General features: G+C 40.9%; 1 protein-coding gene across 2 annotated transcripts in view; it reads left to right on the forward strand.

Annotated features, from left to right (window-relative positions):
• The window catches only part of ddah1 (dimethylarginine dimethylaminohydrolase 1), a 75,788-nt gene that overhangs the window by 28,934 nt on the left and 20,233 nt on the right, over positions 1–26,621 (forward strand). For both annotated transcript variants that reach the window (XM_079679408.1, XM_079679407.1), the window contains exon 2: positions 24,161–24,260. In XM_079679408.1, coding sequence (XP_079535534.1) covers positions 24,170–24,260 — 91 coding nt within the window. In that variant the 5' untranslated portion in view covers positions 24,161–24,169. The remainder of the gene's footprint in view (positions 1–24,160; positions 24,261–26,621) is intronic.

Genomic DNA, 26,621 nt, shown 5'->3' on the forward strand with positions numbered 1-26,621 from the left:
GCCCCATATTTGCTGGAAGACACTTCCTCCGCTCACGTCGCAGACCTAATTTCCTTATCGTTCTCTTCTGCTGCCCACACATGATAAAGCTGTCTGAGCTGAGTCGGCCTGAGCTCAGCTTAACTTTTCATCTGTTTGTATGTTGAAGTCATGCTGAAGAGAAACTGTAAGCTATGTTGCGGCCTGTCTTATCATCTGACTACTCGCGTTTCCTAGGCTATATGTTACCGGATCTCAGTAAAAACTTAATTAATGATGGCTGAAACAAAAAAAAAGTTCTCATGAACCAGAATTGTCCTTTAAAGTTTTTAGTGAGCAATACTCTAATTAAACGTGATCATAGAAGTTAAAGAAAGTTCAAAATAAAATAAACGTTCAACACATTAGATACAAATATCAAATGTGTTAACCACTCAAGGCTTTCAAGAGGTTTCAGCGCCATCACTCTCTATGTAGGAAAACAGCTCCCGCCTTTATTACTCCTCTCTGTTAGACATAAACACAACCCCACTACCAGACAGAGGCAGACCAGGGGCGTGATAGACTAAACCCACTGATCAGACAGCAACAGGAAGTGGATATGAAAACTAATCAGACAGAGTTGGGGTCTAGTGAGGGAAATAAGGTCAGAAAGCTCTCTGTGTCATTGTTGCCGACACCTCCTTTGTATTACTCTCCGTGTCTTTTCTACCTCTCTGGCAGCAACGTAGCCCCAATCACAGCACCTGCTTTCCCCATCATCTCTCCGTAGCCGTCCCACTCGGCACAGAGTGAGCGCTGTGCTGTTCTACGGCCCGTTGACTTCAAACATGAGCTACTCCAGGAATGATAATGACAGAAACATGCCTGGAAAAATAGGATTGTCCTCCAAAAATACACTCTGGTGTGTGTGTGTGTGTGTGTGTGTGTGTGTGTGTGTGTGTGTGTGTGTGTGTGTGTGTGTGTGTGTGTGTGTGTGTGTGTGTGTGTGTGTGTGTGTGTGTGTGTGTGTGTGTGTGTGTGTGTGTGTGTGTGTGTGTGTGTGTGTGTGTGTGTGTGTGTGTGTGTGTGTGTGTGTGTGTGTGTGTGTGTGTGTGTGTGTGTGTGTGTGTGTGTGTGTGTGTGTGTGTGTGTGTGTGTGTGTGTGTGTGTGTGTGGCCTCAGTGCACCCAGTGATTGATGGTTGTTCTCTTCTACCTGTTTACCAGTGTTTGGATGTGATTGGCTGGGTGCGAGACGGTAATAAAAAGGCTGGCTGGGCAATAACAGGGATTGTTCAATCCCAAGAAGCACACCTGTCCATTGCCAGAGCTAAGGAGTTACACACACATACACATACAGCCTGTGAGACATTCCCACTGTGCTCCATTTCACATTCCTGTCCTCTGACAGCATGTCTGCTTTTATATGATTATATTCAAGGTTTGCAAAAAAAAAAAATGACACCTATAGTTTGAAAGACTTGTTTGTTTTCGTCTGACACTGTCCGTACTTCTGGGGAAAAAAACGTGATGATTTTTCAGATGGTTAATTGACGTCACTGTAACACAGCCCTCTAGGCAGATCAATCTGTGGCTCCATCACGGCAACTCTATTGGTCACCTTTTTATGATTTCTTTTTTTTTTAAAGATCATATTTTATGTCATTTGTGAGATTTTCTGGCACTTTATTAGTTCATGCACGTATAAATTATATGCAAACTGAAGGGAATTTGGAGAAAGTACAGAAATCGTAAACTACAATTAAACGCACAATTTCACATTATGGACTCAAGCTCAATTACTTTTGACTCTTTTAGTGCAGAGTGCGAGTTAGAATTACATGACATAATGACACAGTGTGCGAAATGACACCCTGTGTCACATAGCGCAAAGTGACCATGACATGCTGAAACAACATTTGTGCTTGAACCATATATGAAAGTTAAGCATTACATCATGCTGGTCAACATGCCGGCCACATTACAAATAAACCTGCAAACAGATGGAGAGTCACATGTCCAGATCACAGGAATGCTCTTGTCATGGCGGCAGGGCATCAAGGTCTCCTCAGAAATGTCATTGAACTCTTCCATCACCTGCTCGAAACTAGTCAGCATGACTGGTAGACACGTAAATGGACGTATTGACCATATATGGCTCTGGTGCCAGAATGGATCCTGACTCAGTGTTTCATCTGTGGCCTCATTCAGCCTCAAAGATTAAGAATGTATAGAGAGGACACCTGTTGGATCCTTTAAGCTAGATGTTCCCTCCGTCTTGGTCTTGTGACTCATGGAGTAGACAAAGCCCTACATATGTCTGAGATGTAATTTTTCCTTATTAGACTGTTGTATTCAATAGTTCTTAGAGGTCTTAGGTCCGTTTTTTATTGCTTTCCCTTCCTGTTAATCATCCTGTTTTGAGAAAAATGTTTTTTTTATATTCTTCTCATGCTTAAATACCATTGTAAATCCACAAAGGAAAACTTCCAAAAGGCGCATTTCTGTCACCTTTTTTTTCCTGAAGAGTCTGCCATCAACATTGTACTTTGTAGTAAGATCAACTTATAGTTGTTTTTGATCTTTAAATAAAAAAGACTAATTATTAGTATTGTTTACTTAATACATATGAATTGTGCCCATCAGTATTAACAACATACTGTTCTACCAGTATACTATATTATATCTATATACGTATGCTTATCAATAAAACATGGGTAAACTGAGTTAAGGTTGCTACATCCCTGAAGGTTTCCTAATCAATCAGTGTGCCAAAATTATGATTTGGATACTTGCACATCCGTCCAACCCTAAACAGATGATACTAAGGGTAAACCCTAAATAGAGAGTGAGAACCTACTGTTTGACCATTTATGGAGTCCGATATGGTGACTAAAGACTCAGCAGAGGAAGTGGATAGAATGACTTTCTTATCAGCTATTTGATGACGGGCGCAATGCACTGAAATAAAACATCAGGAATGTAAAATATGTGTGCTTTCCTTTACTTTAATTGAATAGTTAGTCAACTGCTGTATGTTTGCCCTTGGGAAATGTTGCCTGTTAGGTTATTGTTTATTGAAGCTGATATGTAATGGAAGTGAAATCGAAACAATGTGACTGCTACGTTCTTCCACCTCAATTGTGATTCCCTTTCAAGGACAATGACTAATGGAACACAAGAAAGAAAGCGCATTGAATTGATTGTTCTGACACAGGATCACATTTTGAATGAACCCTCTTCCATTCTCTCAGTCTTGTTGTTTTTGTTTGTTTCCTTCAGCCTTGAGGAGGAATGTGTTAGAGGAAATGCAACCACAAGACTGAGCATTTACAATGAAACAATTTGGTGTCGATCCAAATCTTCTTCGTAAGAAGAAAGATTAATGTGAAGCCAAATACCTCGTCATTCTTCCCCCAGATTGTGAAAGGAATCCACATTTTCCTTGAGCTAACACACAGTTCATCTCTCCCACCATCTGCGTAATCCTCTCAGATTGGGTCCATGACATCACCGGGTGATAACAACATAAGAGCCGCCGGCTTCATTGGGAAAAGTCTTAAATAGTTTAGGCCAGAAATCATAACAACATTTAAGGGATTTGGAAAGGTTTTGCAATGATGTACGAAAAGATTACTTCTGTCAGATCTTTTTCCTTTAGGAAGCATGAGAACATTGGTTCCATGTTTCCGAATACTTATAGTAAAAGGATAGATCTAGTCATGCTTGGCCCGTTAACCAAGAAATTAATTTAGGGGTCGTTTCTGAATGGGGAACACCCCCCAAGTAACCCACAGGGTCTTAATCATAACAGAAACGTCTTTGCTGCATCTGTTTCTCCTTCATTTGCAGTCAGTTTAATTTGTTTAAAATTCAAGCTTTTGCCCACAAACGGTTAAAGTTGTGAGTTTACATCATGAGATTCACTTTTAGTTTTGTAATCTTGTGTATTATGCAACTGTTAAGCAGCTTCCTCGAACAAGCCAGCAGGGATTTTTGTCTGTGGAGACGATGATGGACTAAGTGCAACGAGCCAGCACGGTCATGATTGGTCACAGAAATAAGCCACGGTCTGAACTTATTGTGTAGAGCCTCATTTATCAAGCCATCTGAACTGAGAACTTAGCTGCAAAGGAATAATAAATTAAAGATGGAGCGGATAGGGCAATAACATGCCAAATGAATCCTTTGTGACAAATTCTGCACGCAATTACTGTTCAGAGACCTTTTTCGATGGTGTGACCAGGGGCGGTTCTGGGGGGGAAATCAAGAAAAGTTGATAATATTACGATTTCTTGGCTAAAGCGCTGGTACGAGAGGGAGATAATCGAACTCATTATTCTAGTCGGACCCCTTAAGGCTGGAGCCACACAAGGACGATAACGCAAACGGACTGCAATCGATATCAAAAAAGTCTTCCGTCCACAGGCACCAGAAACGTATCCGTTCACACGAGAGCGCTGGAGACGCTGTAGCACACATGCCAGGCCTGTAAGTGGCGATGTACTCCTGCCACAAAAGCAGTAAAGAAGACTTCCTGCGCATGGTTGCCATGGTTGCCCTTCTGTTTATTCTCCGCTGTGGACGCTCTGGCTCTTTTTCTCCCTCCCCGAGGCAAGCGTTTGCTCCTTCTGTAAATCTCTCCGGTAGTCCACCAGCAGATGAAAAACACCCACCTCTCCGCCTCTTCCAAGGGACGAGGGGACCGTGCGGCAGAGTTTCAGTTAGATTTTTTTTCGCCGGTCAACATGTCCGTTAAAGTTTTAATCTTCCGGACAAAATTAGAAAAGTGCCGGTCAAAGGTCTTCTTTGTTATTTATTGAGCTTTAAAACCAATTGATAACGACTCTATATAATAATAATAATAACAAACGGAGCCTCTCTTTTCCTCCCCCTCTTCTGGCAGAACCCAGCAGCTGATCTCTGAGCAGTAGAGGTGGGGAGAGGCGGGGCTATTGCTTCAACGTTATCAGGAAATGATCGTATAGGCGTAAACACAGAGCCCTTTGCCCTCCCAGAGCGTTTCGTTTGCAGATCTACCCACCTTGGAACCCGTTATCGTTATCGTTTTCTGCGTTTCCATGACGGCCTCGTGTGGCCGAACCGTCTATCTGATAGTGAACTGTAGCAGATACGACTGTTCTCGTGTGGCCGGGGCAAAAGCGATACACCGCCACTGGCCGGCTGATGCGCGCAGGATAAAAAAACTACACTGGTCATCTCCAACCAGAGGCTGTTCTCTCTTTATTTCAAGTAAGATTCAAACCTAGACATTGCGAGACTAAAAATCACAGAGAATCGCAGGATAATATATGACATTCTAGAAGAGAAAACTTCAGCCTGGGACGCAGAGAACTGGATGTACAGAAGAGATTGAACTGTTCACTGCCTTATATTCAGTGTTTCAGCACATTTCATAAAGTTGTAATTGACTTACTAAAACAAGTACTGTAAATGAAAAATATATTGAAACAATGTTTTAACTTAATTGTTACTAATAATTAACTTACTTTATACTATCTTTGTCTTTTTAACCCACGTTTATTGTGCCCCTCTCATAAAATAACTGGCCCCAGCCTGGACCCCACAGTACAATTTGTTCAAGAACCGCCACTGGGTGTGAGCCAAATATTTTGGAAATGTTGATAAACTAATTAAATTCTGAAAGCAGTTCAAAGGAAAGCATAAGAAAGTACATTTTCTATTAAACTGCCTTTACTCCACTATCTTCCTACTCATAAGTTTTTGATGTGCTGCTTAGCTTTCTGTCACTCACATTGTGTTTGGGCGCAGACATTTCTCAAGAGTTTTACAGTCCAACAAGCATTGAGATTTAAAGCAATGACTGCATGCCCTGAGTAGGGGTCTAAACATAGCTGGGACCCTAAATGAACAGCCTTTGTTCAGCACTTCCAAAGGTATTTGCCATCGTGTCCAGCCGTGAACTGTGACTCCAAAGTGAGGTATTACTCTTATCGTTGGCATGAAGTCGGCACTCTTGCATGTGTTCCTCAGCAGCTGTTGATTAGAGAAGTCAAGGGTCTGACTCTGAGTGTATGCACGTGCATTCTTTTCAGATTATATGCATGCATGGCTGTGTGAGTGTGTGCTGTCTCTGTGAACTGCTACATCTTTCCTCCTGACCTCAAGGTTGAACTTTGTGGCCTTGCCCCTGTAAGGCAGATAGCTGGGCATGCTTTGCTCCTTCATGCCTGCCATAATGAGCGCACTTAAGGTAGCTTGTTCATGTGTCACATGTATTCAAGGGTCCAGGCGTCTTAATGAGTATACTGTTTCAGACTCGCAGCTGTGTGTGAACCACCATGATGAGATCTGACATACTGAACAAGTCATTTTACTTTGGTTAACTTCCGTTTGCAGGAGTACAGACATGAAACCTCCTGACAGCACATTCCTTACAGAAGATTCAAAACTATTGTAACAAATAGTCTAAATATAGAAATAAGTAGCAGAGTCACATCCTGTGTCAGAGTGCACATTGCTTAACTGACCAAATTCAAATCAAGATGTCCTCACATTATTGTCAACTTATGGCAATAGTTTTGGCTGGTTTCCAATCTTTTTTAATTAGATGTCACAAACATCAGAAGAACTCCGATTCATCAATCAGATCCATATAGTTTCATGGGTTGTTGTTTTCGATTATTTTAATTTTAATGAATCCTTGTGACATTTTTGCATTTGTTCTGAGGTTATAAAAATGTATGAAAGCCATTTCCTCTGACCTAAGCTCTTTGGACAGGCATTTGTTATTCTCAGCAAACCCATGGTCTCTCAGTTTGTTTTTCTTATTTCCCTTCTCTAAGTAAAATAATTCTTAAGGATTTGTAGATGGATTTTCATAAATGTATTTGGAAATGTCGTCTTAGTTGAATAAGCCTCAGTAAAAATACAGATAGTGAAGGTAATTGGCAAAGACAGAGGTGGTGTGACATGCAACAAAACCTGGGACATTGCCATCACTGTAGATTATATGTATCTTCTTAACCCCTAAACCACACATTTTAGCATCTTATATCATATTTTTAGAAATGCAGGGGGCATTCAGTAATTATGAATGCATTGGCTGCATTGGTTTAAGAAAACAATAATCATATAAGTACTGTGATATGAGGAGTACTAACCAATATTTATCCAGCCGTGGTGGAGCAGACTGCAGTAAATATCAGCCTTAATCATGCATAAACTTCAAGAACTGCAGAGGAAGGGGAGGCTTTGGATGGAAGTTACCAGAATTCCAACAATGTTCCAGTTCAGAACTACCACCAGGAGGTTTTCTGTGTCTGTGTTGCTGGCTTGGACCACTAGGATAAAATGATGTTAGACCAAGTGGTAACCGTGGAATTCTCTACTTCATCTGCTTTAAGCTTTCCTAAACCACCGCCAAAGCTGCCAGAGGCCCCATCTCTAGATGATAACAAAGACTAACCAGCTGTGCGAAATATTGAACTTATCCTCGCTCTTCCAGCACACCTTCGCACAGACAGACACGTATACACATATAAACCCAACCTAAGGCCCAAAGTATTCAAACCCTTATAAGGTAAATTTGCAGGTCGGTTTAGACTGAATCTGTTTTGCAGTGTCCCGGGCTAACTTTGGTATTTGCGGCTGGGAAAAGCATCAAGTATGCAGAAAGGACATCCTTCAGTGTTTGTTTTCTCTGCTTCCCTGTATGCATCCTGTGGTTCTGACTGACTGCTGCTGGCATTACGTAAAAGCCAGACTTCGTGCTTATATATTTTTTCCACCTCAGTTTTGGTAAATGATTCAGCAGAGCCTGACTAAATGAATGTTTTCTGAGCCTAGTTATGAGTATAAAAAGCTTTCCATTTTTTTTTTTTAATGCCTGACGTGCTGATCGTTCCAAAGTTGTGGTTTGTCTTTGTATGTATGCTGCACATTTTCGTCAACGAGACACTTTAGCAAACATGTTCAATTTTTCTAAGCATTTGCCGATTCTGGTATTTAGTGTGTGTGTGTGTGTGTGTGTGTGTGTGTGTGTGTGTGTGTGTGTGTGTGTGTGTGTGTGTGTGTGTGTGTGTGTGTGTGTGTGTGTGTGTGTGTGTGTGTGTGTGTGTGTGTGTGTGTGTGTGTGTGTGTGTGTGTGTGTGTGTGTGTGTGTGTGTGTGTGTGAGCTTCCAGCTATGTAGTTAATCATGTCCACCTATGGTCATTCAATAAACCCCAGCAGAAATGACGACTCACGCCAGGGCTATTCCACAATGCCCCCTTCTCCTCTTTTTATCACCAGCTAGTAATTATGTGCTCCAGTGAGAGGCATGCAACACGCTCTCACACACAAATACACACACACATGCACACAGAAGGACACACAGAAGGACACACACTCTGCTTGATTAGCAAACCTAATGGATCTGCTTGCTCTGTATTCCAAGAACATTCCATAAAGCAGAGGGCCATATAATTGCTTTCTACCATCAGAACTGCCACCTCCTCATCGGCATCCACCTCTATACACCTGCATCAACCTGCTTCATTTAGCTTTTGCATCTTTAAACAAAATCTTCTTAGATGTGTCTCTTTAAAATGTGTCATTGAAACAAGTAATTCCATGCATTGTTGAAACGGTTGTCCGTCGTATTAAACCACCTAATTTACATTTAACCCTCTCTGCAGCTCAATGCAGCTTTTAGCTTACTGTTTTCTTTCTTTAATAAAGTTGAGTCTCCCCGCTCTCATAAACCCTCCATATAAACTGTAGGCAGCAGTTTCCAATAAACAAGCTCTGACAAACTCTCAGGTCTTTGCTGCCTGTCCGGCATGAAACAGCAATGAGATGAAATTGGGTAAAAATCTAGCAAAGTGAGAGTCATGATGTTTCTTTCTTAATAGTTCACAGGAACCATAACAGAGTTAAAAAACAGGGACATTCTAATGTATTTCTAAGTGAGGCAGAAAAATACAATCAATTAGATGCTCTGCAAAACATTTAGTTTGCAATGGTTTGCTATCAAGTCAATTTTACTATATTTATATTACAAATATTATGTTTGGTCTTTGATTCTATGATTTTGTTTTGGATGGAACCTATCTGTTACAACCCTACAGTGGTTGTCGGAAGGTGTGTGTGTGTGTGTGTGTGTGTGTGTGTGTGTGTGTGTGTGTGTGTGTGTGTGTGTGTGTGTGTGTGTGTGTGTGTGTGTGTGTGTGTGTGTGTGTGTGTGTGTGTGTGTGTGTGTGTGTGTGTGTGTGTGTGTGTGTGTGTGTGTGTGTGTGTGTGTGTGTGTGTGTGTGTGTGTGTGTGTGTGTGTGTGTGTGTGTGTGTTATAACTATTCACTTAGACGAGCCGTACAGATTCTAACATTTGGTACTTGCATGTACAGAACAATCTGCACATTGGACTGAAAACACGGCTGCATAGGAAAACATGTTGTTCTCCCTCACAAGTGAAGCCACAGTCAAGTTTGCACATAGTCATGCATTCTTTGTTAGCTTAAGTTTCCATGTTGAAGCAAAGGCTCGGCCGGGGGCTATTTTCCTACCAGCTTTGCTCACCCAATGAGGTCACACCATCCAGAATCCAGAGAATGTTAAGAATGGCAAGTTTAAGAGCTTCTGAACTGCACTATAGGTTATCAGATGGAAGGGGGCTGATTGAGAGGGGAGGGCGATATTTGATCCACTTCTATACAGGTGAAATGAGAAATGAGGGGGAGGGGGTGACTGCTTACCTTATCGCTTCTTCTCTAATCGGTGATCAGCCCATAGCAGATGCCAGGACTTCACTTTAACACGGTTTCATTTACATTGTTGTTTTAAATCTGACATATTAACCTTATTAAACCCCAACACCAAAAGCAGGATTTAAAACTGTACTCTTTGTCAGACAGAAATAGAGTCATGCTAAAGAACATCCTAATGTAACCCTTTGAATCAGTTTTAGATATATCAGCAAAAATGATCAATCTGTATTGTTTTAGCTCTATGATGCAGCATACAGATGTCAGTTAATTTAATATCTGGACTTTATTAGACTTAAAGACATTTGGCAGAAATGTATCAACCTCCCCAAACTGCGCAGGTACACAGATAGGGCTGCATATTCTACAAGAATGATTTTTAATATATTTTATGTATCTTCCACATCCTCTGACTTGAGTGTTTATAATGTATTCTCATCATTATGAAACCGGCCCAGTTATTTCCTGAAATACAAGACGTCCCAATGTCCAGACGAGCAGAGCGAATGGGAAGGTGGTGGGGGGGGGGGGCATGGCTGGTAGTATGTATGTTTTTTCTGACGTGGCTCAGACGGAGATGCTTGCTATTCCCTTGTGTGTCTGGAAAGTGTGCCGTTTCCATTACAGTCTGTCTCGTTTGGCTGAAGTGGCAATGTTTTTGCATGAAGGTAAGAGGAAAGGTCTTTGGCCTTGTGGGTCCAGGCCTCAACAGAGCAAGGTAGGCGAAGGAGTGCCTGTGGCCCTTCTAGACACACACATGGGTTACATGTGCAGCTTCAAAGACATAGCTGGATGGGTCCGACTGTTGGCAGCCTGTCATCACTGAAAGAAGAGCAGAAAAAGCCGGCCAAGGGCTGTTTTCAGACTAGTTAGCTAGAGGATTTATAGAAGGACAAGCTTACTGTGTTGCTAGTTAACAGGCTGACTAACATTCTACCGGGCAAGCTTTCTACAAGGCATGCTGACGGCCTAACTCTGTAATTTTCTGCAAACTTAAAGGGAGTTCCAGATGGTTGAGAGTAAATGCAGGTGATAATTCTCTGTAGGTTCATCACATTGTCTGTAGAGCCAGACAGTGAATGTTTTTTGTTTTTTTTTAAAGTACAAAAAGGACTCTACACTCAACAGTAAAATGTTCACCATTTTTATTCAGCATTTTTACATCTTTCTCAAGCTAACCCAAACCCACAATATTGTGGAATGACACACTTTCAAAGAGAGAAAACAGTGTCTACAATAGCCCAAGTTAAGTTCTACAATACAGATGAAATACAGGAGTACATTTTATATTTTCGATGCCGCTGATCTCATGCGTTGTCCTTTTTTTAAGGATATTGAATCCTTAAAAAAAAAACGGACTCAGAATTGACGCTAATGAATAACTACAAGTTGATTTTGCCGGCCATCCTGAGGGACCTTGACACCAATATGTCCGCCAATCAACAACCAACATATTAACCTTTTAAATATTCAAAGTCACATCTGCATGCATGCCACAGGATTGTATATCTGTAGAGTCACCCTTGACATGTCTAGCTGTGTTCATATGATTTCTATTTCTAAACCAAAAAATCTTCTTGGCTTTTCTCATATTCTTGTGCTTCTTACTGCACATGGTCTGTTCAATTCTTCAAACACATCATCATGTAGAGGTAACTCTCTCACTGCTAAATCCCTGTAGTATAGTTGATTCCACATGGTTCTACTATACTTTAAAAGCAGATCCCTGGATCCGGACCTGCTGGTTAACATTAGCACCTGACCTCTTGTTTCATGCTGAAAGGAGAACAAAAAATGTTTCTGGGAAAGCCCTTCATTAACATTTATGGGAAACCTTTTGGCCCAACTTGTTCTTTTTCTCTTTCAAGATTAAAATACATATTCCTTTTCCTCCTTTTTCCATACCAGCCCCTCCCATACATCTAACTTCACATGGCTGTTTTGGGAAATCCCTCTTAATGGGCAGTAAGTCTGTACTTTGCCTGGAAAACTCTCCCTTTTTTCTTTTTTGGGAACACGTCCATTACATTCTTTGGAAATTGTGGGTGTCAACGTGTGGTATGATGGTGTTTTCTTTCTGCAGTATTTCCATGCTGTTTTTATTATTCTGGACAGAGCAAAGAGGAGCAAAGCTGGAACACCTCAACAATGAAAGGAATGCAGATATGAGAGATATAAACATATTATGAACCAAACAGTATGTATGGCATTAAAAGGTGGTCAAATACAAATACACACAGCCACATTTTAGTTTACTTCTTTTCCCAGTAGATATTCAGAATGTCAACAAAAACTAACAGAGCACATGGGGGGAGGAATTCTTAAGGGAAGATCCCTTGCCAGTCACACTCCTCATATCAAGTGAGGTCAAATTCTCTGCATCTCACTGCCCTTATCATCCCTCCTCTTCTCTGTGGCTTTCCTGAACTCTCATCCGGGGTTCCTCTTCTATGAGCAAGCAGGCACTAAACTAAGAGGAGTCCCTGCGTGGGAGGGATGAGCGAGAGAGGGAGTGGGGGAAGCCTTGAACAAGAACTTCATCTTTACGTGACTCACCCAAACTGCCCTCCTCTCATGACCTTTCTTGTAGCTCTGTACTCCCTTATTTGCACTAGAATCAAAGAACTAAACATATCTGTCTTCCTCCCCTTGAAAAACCTAGGTCAGTCTCCGGGCCACATAAATCCAGACAAAACCTTTGTGGTTGGACATTCTGTTCTGTGGCACACCTTGGGCCTTACAAATGTTGAAACAGCTTAAATATGTGGGAGCTCTGGGTATTTTTACTTTGGATTTCCAGGGGCCTCAACCCATGAAACAAAAACAAACACAATGGGGATTCCTACTGGAATCGTCTCAATTGAATCATATTTGGTACACGTGACACCCGGGCCAAGTTTTGATTATTTAAGGGTAATAAGAGTCAGTTAACCACAGTACTCGGAAAGCCTGACAGGTTATGGGAAATTACTTCGGGTGACAGTTGTCAGGCATTCCACTTTCCATTCAACTTCTAGTTCCCTTTTTCAATGCTAAACCATATCTTCTTCCACAAAACTTTCTGTCAGATGTCCGCTGAAGCAAATTACCATCCAACAACAGTTCATCTAGTTTCCGAATGTCAGTACAGTGAGTACTCTACAGTTGTTCAACAACAGCTTCTGGACATTTCCAGCAGCCCATATTTTATTCCCAGCTCCTTGAAGGTCCCTATCACTGTGTTTGCAAGTTTTATATATTTTATATTACATTTTTTATATATCATAAGTTGATGCAAACAAATGACCGGACACACTTTCTCAACTTTACTTGTGGAGCTGTCATTTGGACGAATGTCCATTGCTACAGTATGTGTTTTTTTTAATATATATCTGGATTCGAGTTGTTTGACTTTCTTTAAGCCTGCGTCACACTGTCTTGAAATTGACACCAGATGGACACAAGAATATTGAATTGTGAATTTCGCACGAAGATGGCCCCGAACTTTGTCAACAGCCAAGCAACAGTCGAAGCAAGTACGATGCCTACAGAAGGCCACACGATGGCACCCGAACCACACACTCAGTCATGTTGTTTCCATAGCAACAACAACTTCCTTTCAACAGCGTAAACTCGCCTTCAAAATAAAAGCATCTAAATAAAACAGGAAGTTAACCTAAATTACATTTAACACATACAACTGCAACGAAAGTAACAATGTAATATCCTTTTCAGTTTCATAGAACACAAATTGTACTATAATACGATGGCTACACGACGGCATGGCGAGGGCTTCACATCATGTTGCCTTCCTAAGACAATCGGGCAGCTTCTTGTTTCCTTCGTATTGTCTTCGTGAAGCGAAAAAATGCCCGATGGCACCGATGATGGCCTTACAAAAGGCAAAATGGACACTCAAATTCAACACGAAAATGAACCTTCGCAAGGTATTTCAGCAATCTTTTGGCATGCCAAAGATGTTGCCACTGCTCACGAAGTTGCTGCCGGAGCCTGAGAAACTCCACCGGCGGTCATACGATGGCTTACAGTAAGATGCCCTCACGAAGGGCCCGATGTTGTTACGATCAGAGCCGAATTTGAACATTTCCTTCATCGTGTGTTCATCTGGTTTCAATTTCGGGACAGTGTGACGCGGGCTTTAGTGGAATGAAGCCATCGAGATAGTGATAAATGATGTTATTTGCCTTGGTTGGGTTTCCCCATCAGAGTTTTATAGAGTAAACAAGTAACATGAAACACAGTATGATATTATGAAGATCAAACTCCTAATTGATTTAAAAAGGCTAAACCTAGTTTTCTTATTATTATTGTCATCTGAACAAAAATGACAGACTTGTTTAGTATGATATATATTCCAGAACCAAAGAAAGTTTGAATGTATGCTCAACTAATATATTTTGTTATTGTTTAGAAAATAATGGATACCAATTGGAAGGCTTAAATGGTTTGAAAATACATTCAAATGTTCATACATTGTTTGATACCATATATGTTGCAAAGTCCTAAATATGATTGTTAAGTTTATACATTTATGGAAAACAGAATAAAAACATATATAACAGCCACCATTTAGCTTTAAGTACTATGAACAGTACTTTGCTATATGCCCTTCTGCTCAGAAACAGACTTTATACTAAGCACATGGGGTGATTGAAATACGCAATGTGCTCATCTTGAAATCCTTGTCATCCCTCACTGTGGGTGTTCCTGTCAGCCCAGGTAGGCCAAAGGTGGCAACGAGTAGGATTTCCCACTGGGGTCTCCCTCAAGGAAACAATAACAGCAGGAAAAAATGCCACACAACTTTTTTTTCCAATGTGTTATTCTCAGTCATTAAATATTTACTACTCAAAGTCCGTATACATGCGTAAAGTTTTGGACATTCTTTGAAATGCTTTACTTTTTTCCAATTAGTGTCGTGAAGCACAGGAAATCGTGGTCATAAAATTATTTTAACAGCATTGCTTGTGGTGGTATACCGTAGAGCTGAGTGACCTTGAGGGCGATGCAAGCTGTTCTTATTGAGTGAAAACAACCATTGCTGACGTCCATCCAGCCTGCATTGCAGACGTGTTTTTTGAAGTTGCCAAATATTTATTTTCCTGGAAAAGGAAGCAGCAATTCAGCATGAATTATTGGCTCTGAATGTAATGTGTAGTAAGTCTTCCCCTTCTGTGGTAGCTATGTTTTCACATGGCGTTTAGATGATAGGATATTAACTTTATCTGAACAATGCAGCCAGAATAGGGTGAACTTTAATACTCCAGGAGGTAGGTGCTTTTATTGTCTTTTCCCCCTTGTTTGGGTATAGAGGTCCAGTCTGGGGGGGTCAAACACAATAAATACGGAGGAGACGGTCCCAAGTGGAGATGTATTTACTGAAGCTCCCTCTGTGTTTCCTCATGGTAGAGGCTAACATCTATACGTAACCAACAGCCTCCATCCTTCTGCCTTCCAGAGGTTCCTAGCCTGCAGCTCTTCTGTATTTGTGGAGCCGTCACAGTGAGAGGTAGGCAGCCGACACATTCTTTACAAGCCTTCTGATTGGAGCGAACACTTTATTTGCTCTGGGACGGATTCCTATTTCTGTTTATTTATGCAGTACTCAGCTCTGCTTGTGTGTCTCTCTATGCGAGTGACCTCTGTGATCAAGCACGGTGTTATGGTACAAGTTGTTACAAAAGACATGTCTGCTTTATTTGTAAAGTTTCAGAATATTTTTCATTCACTTTACATTCCTGCATATTTGCTTCTAATTCCTGATGTTTCCTGGATCAAATTGTGCAGGGTTTGGTTTTTGGTAACAGAGATAACACTCTTAAAGGCTAAGAACGTTATCTAACAGTGATTCTTAAATACATGTTCTACAGAGGTGCTCCTTAATCTGTAATCATTTCTAAGAACCAGAACAAGGCTTATCATCTATTGTGATGTGTAAGCGGTTTTATGATCTTCCTAGCTTTAAGGACCCAGATCCCTTGTGCTTTGGTCTTACTGAGGTGGATCATTTATATAACACTCTTGGATAGACCTTTCACAAAACATTTAAACCACTATTTATATTTCTTGTAAGTGAATATTTTGTATCATCACCCAAGGACTCGTATTGACACCCACGTTCATTGAAATATTCAAAATGAGATGAATTATCCATTTAAAAATATAAGAAGAAGCGAATGAACAGCTACTGGAGCATTAATGCAAAAATAATGTACAGAGATTGTATCATTTTAAATTAGTTTCTACACTGCTGGTCATTCACTCATTTATAATTACATGAAGGGTACATCAGCCTTTCTCAGTTCTCTTAAATGCAATTAAGTCTCAAACACAGACCATATGCTCTTATAAACTAAATACCCTCTATTACAAATTAGAGGGATAATGCCTTCATTTTTACTTTGTTCTTCCCTCTCTTATAGTCTTGTCAAATGATGTGTGTAATACTGGCCTTGCTGCTATTGCTAACTCTTTAAATGTTTCTAAGTAGGACTTTAGTGTGGCATTTTCCTCCTCGGATCCCTGATATCCTGGGAGCCCCAAGTGAAAGCAATCTGACAGTCCAGTCGGTTTGGCAGAAAACAGCTCTTTTACCAAGGCAGCCTGCCAGATCCATGTGGTTGATGTGGTGCTGGGGTCTTTAGATATGCTACTGTTAACTATCTATGAAAGCCTTCACGTTGACCCACTTCTCAACATTTGTGTAATCCTAAAGCAGAGGGGTATGGGCGGAGGGATGCCATGGCTTTGTAATCCACAGGTATGTTCCAACATACACCTGGATAACACAAGGACAGGCCGCGGGGGGGTTTGTTTTCTCTTGGCTGCCATTAAATTAGTCATTTCATACTTTTGTTACAGGCAGTGATAGTGTGACACTTTGCAGTAAGTTCCCTTTAGGAATGTACCATTTGATCACCATGACAGCATCAGACTGGGCCCTTTTTACCATGCACTTCATGTGTGACTCATTTATGATTGCTTTTTGTGTTCTTTGTGCTAACTATTCCTGCAAGTGGACTGGAAATAAATCATTTTGTAAAGATTTCCAATGGGAAAACTTTAAACTTTCATATTAATTTTATGTACATTCGCTATATGGTTAGTGTGTGACAGCCTTTTCAGAACCCCATTACAGATTATAAAGATATCCAATTGTTAAGCCTTCAGGTACTCTTTGCAAATAAACCCTCTAAGGCCCCATTTAAACGGGAACGCAAACAAACCAAATTCGATATCAAGTTATATAAGTTTTCCGTTCACACGGATACGGCTAAATAAACGTGTCCCTTCACACGAGACCGCTCGACCCGCTGGAGACGCTGTAGTACATATGCCGGGCCTGTAAGTGGCGCTGTACTTCCGCCATAAAATACACCAAAAGCAGCGAAGAAGACCCCCGAGCATGGTTGCCTGGTTGCCCTTCTGTTTATTCTCCGCGATGGATTTAGCAACATGTAGTTCATGTAGTTCTCCATGTCCACTTGCTGCTGATGGTGGTGGTAGAGGAGCTGTAGATTTTGCACTAACATCTGTAGCATGGTCAGTAGCAGTAGCAGTAGCTACTGACCATGCTACAGCAGTGAGCAGCAGAGGCGAGGTTATGGTTTCACCGACTCTAGCCAATTTGTTGCCCTAGGCGAGATTTTAGCTGGCACATCCCCCCCCCCCACCCCCTATAGAATATATAAAGAATAAATGAAAAATCTCTCCAAAAGACAAATACACTACAAAAAGGGGGGTGGGGGCAGGCATTGGGATATATTTTTTAAATCCTCTGGAGCAGAGAGAGGAGCTGTGGACTATTGTTATTGATTAATGCATCAGTGTTTCTTAGGGTCAAAAACACTAAACTCACAACTTAAAATGAAAGCGTTTAGTTCATTTAATAAAAGAGCACATGTTCAATGTGAAAAGTGACGGAAGATATAGATTAGTTGCAATTTGGGAAGCACTGATGTTTGAATTCGGGGGTGGACATCACATCCTCTAGTGGGGTCTGGGGATATGCCCCCCCCCCCCCCCCCCGGGAAGAAATGTTTGAACATTTTAAAGTAAAATGCTTCAATCTGGTGCACTTTGAGCACACAATTACTTGAGACTAGATCTAGGGGACTACAACTCTAAACACCCATATGAAAAAGATCGGTTTACATTTTAATAATCAAATAAGTATGTGAACATAACCAATTCATAGTCATTCATATCTTATTTGACCTAGTTAACATTTATTTAGTAATGCACATTTTTATTTCTCCAGTTTTAAACGATATCTTTGTTTTACTGTCCTATAGTATACATTGAAATTATTTCAAACCTGTTTATCCCAATAATTATAAAGGAGTGCCTTGGAAATATGTGTTTACATAAATTGTGATAAAAACGTTTGAGACCCACTGAGATAACTTAGACTAAAGTGAACTATCTAAACACTGAGAGAGTCCTTTACCTCCCTGAGCTGTAGTTATCAGCCTCTCAGTCTGTCAGGAGAGAGCTTCCCTCCACCTTTGTTGTAGAAACATCTTATTTTTGTATCCGTTAGCGCAGCTAACACCAGGTGCTAATAACAACAGCGCCGGTACCTCGCTTCCACGTTCACTCGCACTTTGGCTGTGAGCAGCGCGTGCCAGATAAGCCAACATCCCCCACTTTCATCACTTACAGCGCCCATCGTACAGGGCAAATGAAAAGTGTAACCGGGGTGAAAAGGGTGTTACCTTTACTTAATTATGAATGTTGTTACATCAAGGCCGAAAATTAGGATGAGCACCAACTGTCAAAAATGTTTTCCCCTCCCAGAGCTGCCAGCGCAGCGCCCCCCCAGATCTGGCGCCCTAGGCGAACATCTATAGCGCCAATGCTAAGGACCCTGTTCATCGTTATCAGGAAAATGATTGTATAGGATGTACACACGGAGCCGTTTCGCCCCCCAGAGCGTTCCGTCCGCAGATCTATCCACCTTGGGACCCGTTATCATTTTAGGGGTCCGTTTCCGCGCTTCCGTTACGGCCTCGTGTGAACGAACGTGCTATACGAAAGAGAAAAGTAGCGGATACAACTCATTTCGTTCTCGTGTAAACACCAGATAAAACTGCTGCTTCTAGCAAACTTTTGACGAATCTATAATTTAGCTACTTTATCGCACTTAGTCCTCTCAGCCAACAATGGTAGTTGTCTTTTTGCATTCTCATTGACGTCAGAGACTTAATACCTGAAAGGTTTAGATAGCCTTATCCTCCTTGTTCCTGAATAGCTAATGGGATTTGTGCATTTATGTCAAATTCCACTTAGTGGATTTGCCTGAAATGCAGCCATTATTCCCCTTCTGTATTCTGCTGGTCTTTGAACTTTCCTCGGCATTCTGCCTCTGCTATCTGTTACGATCCTCTGTGCCATGGATGTCCAGCCAAACCCTCAGCTATGACGCACAAACCCCCCCGTTCAAACTTGTGCCTCTATGTCATTGTCAATACAAGAAAGCCCCTGTTTTGTGTTTGTACACAGCTCATGCCGGTTTTGACAGATTGTTTTTGAGTACTTTAAGATTCTGAAAGAAGCCCATAAGCTGGAGTCATTTGTTTATTAGCAATGGATCAAATTACGATTTGAGTCCTTAATGATGCAGGGAATGATCACTGACCCTGCACTTCATCTCAGGTCTATTGGTTTTTGTATCATATTATCAACCTAACTGTTTTGGTTTACTCTTCCTCACTTCAAATCTCTCTCCTTATTCTACTTTACCATACACTACTCAAAACCAAAAGGCAGACACTGTTACCAATTAGCTGATAAACATAGGATATATGAGGCGATGGTTGGGACCAAAACAGAGCTGAAATGGTTGAACACATATTTACCAGGTGGCAAGAAGCAAAACTCAGGCAAATGCAAATGCTGTTCCATGTCTGCAGGACGGGAAAACAGGCAATTTGTCTACAAATGTTTGTGCCATGGCATTCTTTCAAAGATGTTTGGTGGGCCACCCAGTCCTCTTATAACATCCCTTTACTGTATGTACACAGAGCTTTAACAATTTTGACCAAATCCTTGCATAATGTCCTCTTTGTTGTCTCTACCAATCTTGTCTTGCCTTATATGCCATTGGATTCATGCACTTTATAAACTCACAAACTGCAGCTGATAAGTGTCATTTAAAGAGGCTGACCTCCTTGCGTGTGAGGCTCAGAGGAATGCTGTGTCCCCATTATGTCGGAGCGTGGGACTCGTTGCCTGGTGTAGGGAAGCTACGATGACCTTCAGGAATGCTATTGTTGAGGAAACTATTCCCTTTCCAAATTCACCGTGCTCTATCAGACTGATGGTCTTTTTTAGCTGAATGCGATATCAACGGGCACCATGGGCGAGAGAATGGAGATGGGGTCCATAAAAAGCCCCAAATAAAAGGCTGTTCTCTCTGCTCCGTCTCCCTGTCCTGGGCTGGAACGGCAGGAATGTGGCAGGAAGACTGTCTAAATCTCAAAGCCTTTAGCCCCTAATGAATTTTAAAAGGCCTTTTTCATTCAAAGCAGGGTGCTGGCTAACAGCATGTCGCCTGGCAAAGCACTCAGGGGAAAAGGAGGAGAGAGGAGGGAAGAAGAGAGAAGCATAGAAAGTAGAAGGGAGGAGAGAGGAGGTTCTGGCAAAGTGAGTTGGCACCTAGGCAGCGTGAGGTATTGGATGTCCCTAACGGTAAGAGATAATAGGCCACTCTGCATGAGAAGCCACCTTAGAAGCATTCTTGACCCCGCCATGATGGTCTAGAGAGAATAAAGGGAATGTGAGAGATAAAGCAAGAAATCAAGATAGTGAAGGAGGAGAGGAAGAGAGAAAGGAAGAGAGACAGGGTTACTAAAGATGGTGTATTCTGCATGTCTGCACCTGTTGAAAGATTTGTTTGTCACTTTTTTAGAAGCACTGCTATCATTGCTTACTGTACAGGCATGACATTGACATCAATTGTCTTTGATTCTTGAGAACCAAGCAAATACAGTAAATGATTCAGTCATTATGTTGAAGTAAGCCTCTAAAGACTACAACCCTATGCAGAAAATGTCCTCCTGTCTATTGAACCTTTACTCTATTTCTGCTTCGTCATACAGCTATGTGAGCTCTTTAACTTTACAAAACAAGATAAGGTGATTGACTAAGACATACCAGACTTAATGATTGATGGACCTGCAATTGGTGTATGTACCCAAGGGATAGATTCACTCTCCTGTAAATGCAAAATGCCATTAGGAAACATTAACTTTAATAGCGGTCCCAATCTTCTGTGATTAGCAGTGTTTCTAAGGGGAGTTTCTTGAGCTTATTGTTTTTTCAATCATGAATACAGCACTTAATACTCTTCTATGGCCAGTAGAAAGAAACATCAACACACATTTGTTTTATTAGACTGATGCAGGTGAGGTTACATTCACTGGCTGCTTTATTGGAAAATGCCTTGATCCACCTATTCAGACATTTATTGATGACTTAGACTGGATAATTGTAGGAGGTCATCTCCGGTCGAAAGGCCTCATTGAACCTTGAAGTGGATGTGTGACAGCAGGGAGAATGTGCACTCCTGCCAAATATGCACTTCTCTTTAATGAATCTGTGTTTCTGCGACAACATGCTACTGACAGCTTCCAAATGTGCAGTTAACTACATCAAGAATGCAGGTCAGGAGGAGTGTGTTGTGTCAGGAGGGTTGTCTTGGCTTACGTCAGGCCTGTTTGTGCCAGCTGAAAATTGTTTAAACACCACAGCTAATGGAAACCTTTCAGTTGAGCAGGTGCATCCCTTTATGGCCATTTAAATACTGCCAGCGCAAAGGACATTTGTTTCAATAAATGCTTGACAATTCCACAATCTCAAGCCATTAGACTTAGCATCGTATGGGACGAGATTCAGCAACGCACAGCATTTTTGTTCAAGATTTGAGTGTTGCTACGCCGTCTGAAACTTAGATTGTTCGGGACTTTGAACACATGCTTTGGAGACAAAGCATATTCAATTCTCTTCACATAAAATCGATTTATTTTGGTTCATTCTACCAAAAAAAAATGTTGGTAGCCCAAATGTTCCTCTTATCAACCGTGTCCAATGCCTTTCCTGTCCAAATTGAGTTTGGCACAGGTGAAAAGCTAGCCAGCTAAATGGAGCTGAATCTCAGCAAATGTTAATTGTAAACATTTTTAGTTTGTAATGTATCTTTGTGTAGTCTATATCTATACAGGAACATTCACAAACTGTAAACACAAGACCATTACCTCGCTACACTCAATCTTCCCTTAACTTGGAATGACATGATACTAATTCATGATCTTTTTTTAAAATGTGGTTTAGCTCCTTCTAGCTCTTTTTGCTCCTTCTGTGTGTACCAAATTACTAGTCCAAACCCACAAGCAACATATTTATTGTGTCTGTGTTTAAGGACTAATTGATGTTCTCTACCACACACGCACACCGAGCAGATATCACACTGTTGTCTATGTAAAGGGCCATTACATTTCTCATGGTGAAGGAGGGGCCTAAACACCCTTTGGGTCACATCACCTCCAGTGATGTCAGAGGAAATGCCAGAGAGCTGAGGTAAAGAGCTGCTTCATTCAATCCTGCAGATTCTTGGGCAGACGTCTACTTTGATAGTGGAGGCTGCAGTGTGCCACAGACAGAAGAAGAAAGGACAATCAGTGGCTGATAATGTGGAGACAGCACAGTCTGTATATTATGTGTGGTATTATTGAGAAAGGTCTTTCTCTGAAATGTATTTTAGTTTTGTACTCAATATGATATGGACTGGGGAATAAATATTAGGCCTTTGCTCTCAAGCTTTGTTGTGAAATAACTAACATGGCTAATAGGCACATACATGAAGAATGAAGAATGTTAATATACCTAACACATTAGAAACAAACATCAGAAGCACATTGTTTATTTAATCAGAATCAGTCTCAAATGTTTATTTGCCACCCAAAACACCTACAAACTTAACTCATTAATTGCAGATAATTCCTTAGCGGTGTCCTGGCTTTGGATAAATACATTGATGGGGAAATTACCTCTAAGCTTCACTCATTATGGTGCACGTTGTTGCTTTTAAGAGACCACGTATGAATCGGGAACCCGGTTACTTGGAAGGACGTTGTGTTCTTCCTGTTTAAAGAACAAGATGAGCCGAATTCCTTCAGATGAAACATTGAAAAGGAAAGACTGATAATTCTGTGGGATTTAACTGTCCGTCTTCTTGAAAGTGATTTGATTGGAAAGTTTATGGTTATATAAAGGAAAAGTCATAGGAAAAAAACCTGCTGTATAGACGTCATTATTGAACATAATCGCAGTTATGAGTTTAGTACACTAAACTAATGCAATCTTTTACAATAGTTTTGGATTAAATCAGACATTACATATTTATAATGTTCTGTTTTTGTTCAAACTGTCTTAGAGAGATGTTGAGTCAACTTTGAAATCATTTTGTAGGATGTAGATTGTACTTCTGTTAAACTGTATCATACTATACAGAGAGGTGTTGCCTGGATATAAATGACTAGGTATAGCTAGTTACTTATTCCTTACTTGTGACTAAGTATTAAACCACAATGTATAAGTTCATAATTAAAGAAGAGTTGTGTAGTCTTTTATGCGCTTGCAGGCATTTATTGTGCTTTTTGGGAAGTGCATCGCAGTCTACCTGAGTGACCTCATGGTGTGGCCATCCACAAATGAGGAGAGGCTGAGGTCATAGTGAGATAGGGCTTATGGAAACACTGATGCTCTCGCTAACATGACTGGACTTGGAAACTACTCCCGCAGGAACCCCAAATACAGGACAGTAAAATCACATTGTGCGATCAGACAGGAGAACAGACCAGCCAAAGTTCAGCCAAAAAAAGACCTGCCCTATCCTCAGGTTTCCATTTCAGTCGAGAGGACATACAGGTGAAATGTGGTGTGACCTTCATTTTCCATCCTGGGAATGCATTCCATAATTTATGTTGATCTTATCCGGGTGGCAGCCATCATTTGACTTCCTTCCTATAAATGTATGGAAAACAGATGACCCAGAACCTGAGGACAGGAAGAGGCTTTTTTAGGGTTTGTGTTGGTCCTTCAGCGTACCTATTTTCCACTGGCCCTGCCTTGTAAAAATATTAATGTACTTCCTCCAAAATGACGTAGTTTCATGGCTCATTAAGTGATGTCATCGAAACCTGTTAGAGAAAAAAAAGGTTTTGTTTCAGCGCACTCAATCTCAGAAATCTGGGTATTGCTAAACACTGTGCCTTAAAGAAATCCAGTGTAAATCCTCAGACTGATTTGTATCATCTTGTTTACAGATGTCTGATTAAAACTGAACCCTATCATAATAATCCTGGAGAGAGGAAATTCAGTGGTGTAGCTTACTCCACGTCATCACAGTCGTTTGTTTAATATCAGCAGATGTTTTAAGTGTATTTCTGTTTGTGTCCTTGTGGTTGTTCCAGACGGAGGCAATGAAAGCAGCTCTGAAGGAATTGAATCTGAACATCGTGGAAATGACTGATGAGAACGCCACACTGGATGGAGGAGATGTGCTTTTCACAGGTAAACTATGTTGCCTCGATCATTTTATTTTGTACGAATCAAAACAACGTGAGGCCCTCAACAAATAAAAACATTCTACAAAAAAACATAGTCGTCATTCTAGCTAAAGCGGTTGTGTCTTGTGGTTTCTATAAATGAATGAAAGGAATATCACAGCAAATAGTAGTAAAGTGCTCTATTCGCCATTGAACGGATACATTCTAAGATTCCAATTATTGCATCCAAGCTTAGTTCAATGTAGCATTGCTTTTCCAGTTGTTAGTTTAAACAATATCAGGAAGTAAACGTCGTTGGCATAAACCTGAACAAAAACTCTGGTTCGCGTAAGCAGCTAGACAAAAAATGTTTTCCCATTTTGTTTTAATCATTGAGGTCAGTAATGACGTTGGTTCTCCCTTAGATCTTTCCCCGTGCAGCCATAAACAAACTCAGAAATTCTCCGAACATAATAAAAAGTATTGCTAAGCAGGAACATAACGTGCGTGTTGCTGATTGACATGAATCTGTGAAAATCGTCCGACCGGATCAGAATTGAGATTGAATCCCCATTTTACTTTGCATGAACTTGTTGAATATAATCACAAAAAAAGGGATGTGATTGTAAACACAAAAATAAGAAATAAGTGGAAGTATGAGCCTCCGCAGTTTCAGCTTTCAAAACTTGTCTGTTTTTTCTGGATCCTCCTCCAAATATTCCTCTGGGTAACCTCGATGACCTGGTTCCTCGGTGCAATAAGCAGAATTTCCCTTGAAAAACATTCTGTTGCAAAAACATTGTGTACCACGTTCAAATCAAATCAGCTGGACCTCTTAACATGGGCCTCTTCTCTTTAGCATTAGTAAATACAATTTAGTGAGGGCAGAGAATTGGGCCCATTCATGTGGTGAGTTAATAACCACTTAAGCCCCATGCCCCCGGTACCGGGAAACATAAGGGTAACAACAAAGGCTCTGAATTAGCCCTGAGCAAAAAAATGCAAACGCAGTTAGCACAGAACTCAAGGTAAAATACCCGTATTACTTATCGGATCTGCACAAACACGATATCGATTAGCAAGCTGAGATTCTACAAAGGCATATAAGTATCATCACTGAGCGATCAGAACTCGCGACAGAGGAAGCGAAAACAGACATCACAACACTTCACGGAGGAAACACGGAGATATTCTTACCTTAGCTGTTTTTCTGATCAAAAGTTGTGTTCAATGGCATCAAAACGATAAAAATTCTGTTTAAGGTTAATCCAATGGTTAATCCAATGTGTCTGTGTCACTTTGAAATGATTAATGATAATCCATCTTCATATTTACTAGTTTGAGTGAAATTTCATATCTTTTGACTGCGTGCGCGTCACACTCCTCAATGGTAACGTGTGTGTGTGTGTGTGGAACTTCCCCTTCGGTTCTAGGGCAAATACACCCAAATACACCCAAATGACCCTAAAGGTGTTTATTTTTTTGCTAAACCTCTCTAAAAAAGGTCAAATGTCACTTGTTTTGCAACAATCTTGATACAGGGTACTTATTATATGTTTTCCTTTGGATTCCTAAAGCTTTTAGTCTCCGATCCCATCATTCAAGGGTGGTTTTCACTATAAGTAATTTTTTTTTTTTTTGACGGACACCATAATTGACATTTTTTTACTATGTTCAATCTGAATTTATTTTAAAATAAAAATATTCCATATTGATTCTGACTTTTCTACATCCAACTCACAGGTTTGTCATTGCTTTGAGAAAAAAGATAATTAATTTACCCCTTTTAGAAGTGAAGATATGGTCATTTGTTCTGGGAATGTCATTTTCGACCCTGCGGCCTGAAAAACAGGCTCAGGGCTTAACAGGTTAAAGTGTGTGCCGGTATCTTCTACACCGTGCAGGCCACAAGGAAAAAGTATGGTACACCTAATTGGGTTTCTAGACATTGGCTCTGTGCGTTCGTTCCATCCATCTCAAATCGGTTTCACCTGGCAAGACTAGAAACATTTCCTGTTGGCAGTGCCTCGGCTAACGGCTCATTTTGTAGAGTCTCAGCAGTGTGGAGCACTTCCCTGAGCGCAGTGTGCTGCTGCAGCCGAGCCAGGATCTCAGGGCTCTGCCTGCCTGCGCCCCACCAGACTGACCACAGCTGGCGTTTCTCACAGGCAGGCATAGAGTACACAGTGTGGTGCTGCATTGTTCACCTCATGTAGCTCCACAGGCTCACTGTACGGCTGTTGTTCTACGACTTATGGACTTAAGTTAGTCTTTGCAGATTCCAGAACGTTTTAGTTGTCATGTTGAGATGTCTAGATGTTAAAGGTCACCTATTATGCCAAATCCACTTTTTCATGTATTGTATAAATAAATATGTGTCCCCTCT

Source organism: Notothenia rossii (assembly GCF_949606895.1).
Source record: "Notothenia rossii genome assembly, chromosome: 1".
NCBI lineage: Eukaryota > Metazoa > Chordata > Actinopteri > Perciformes > Nototheniidae > Notothenia > Notothenia rossii.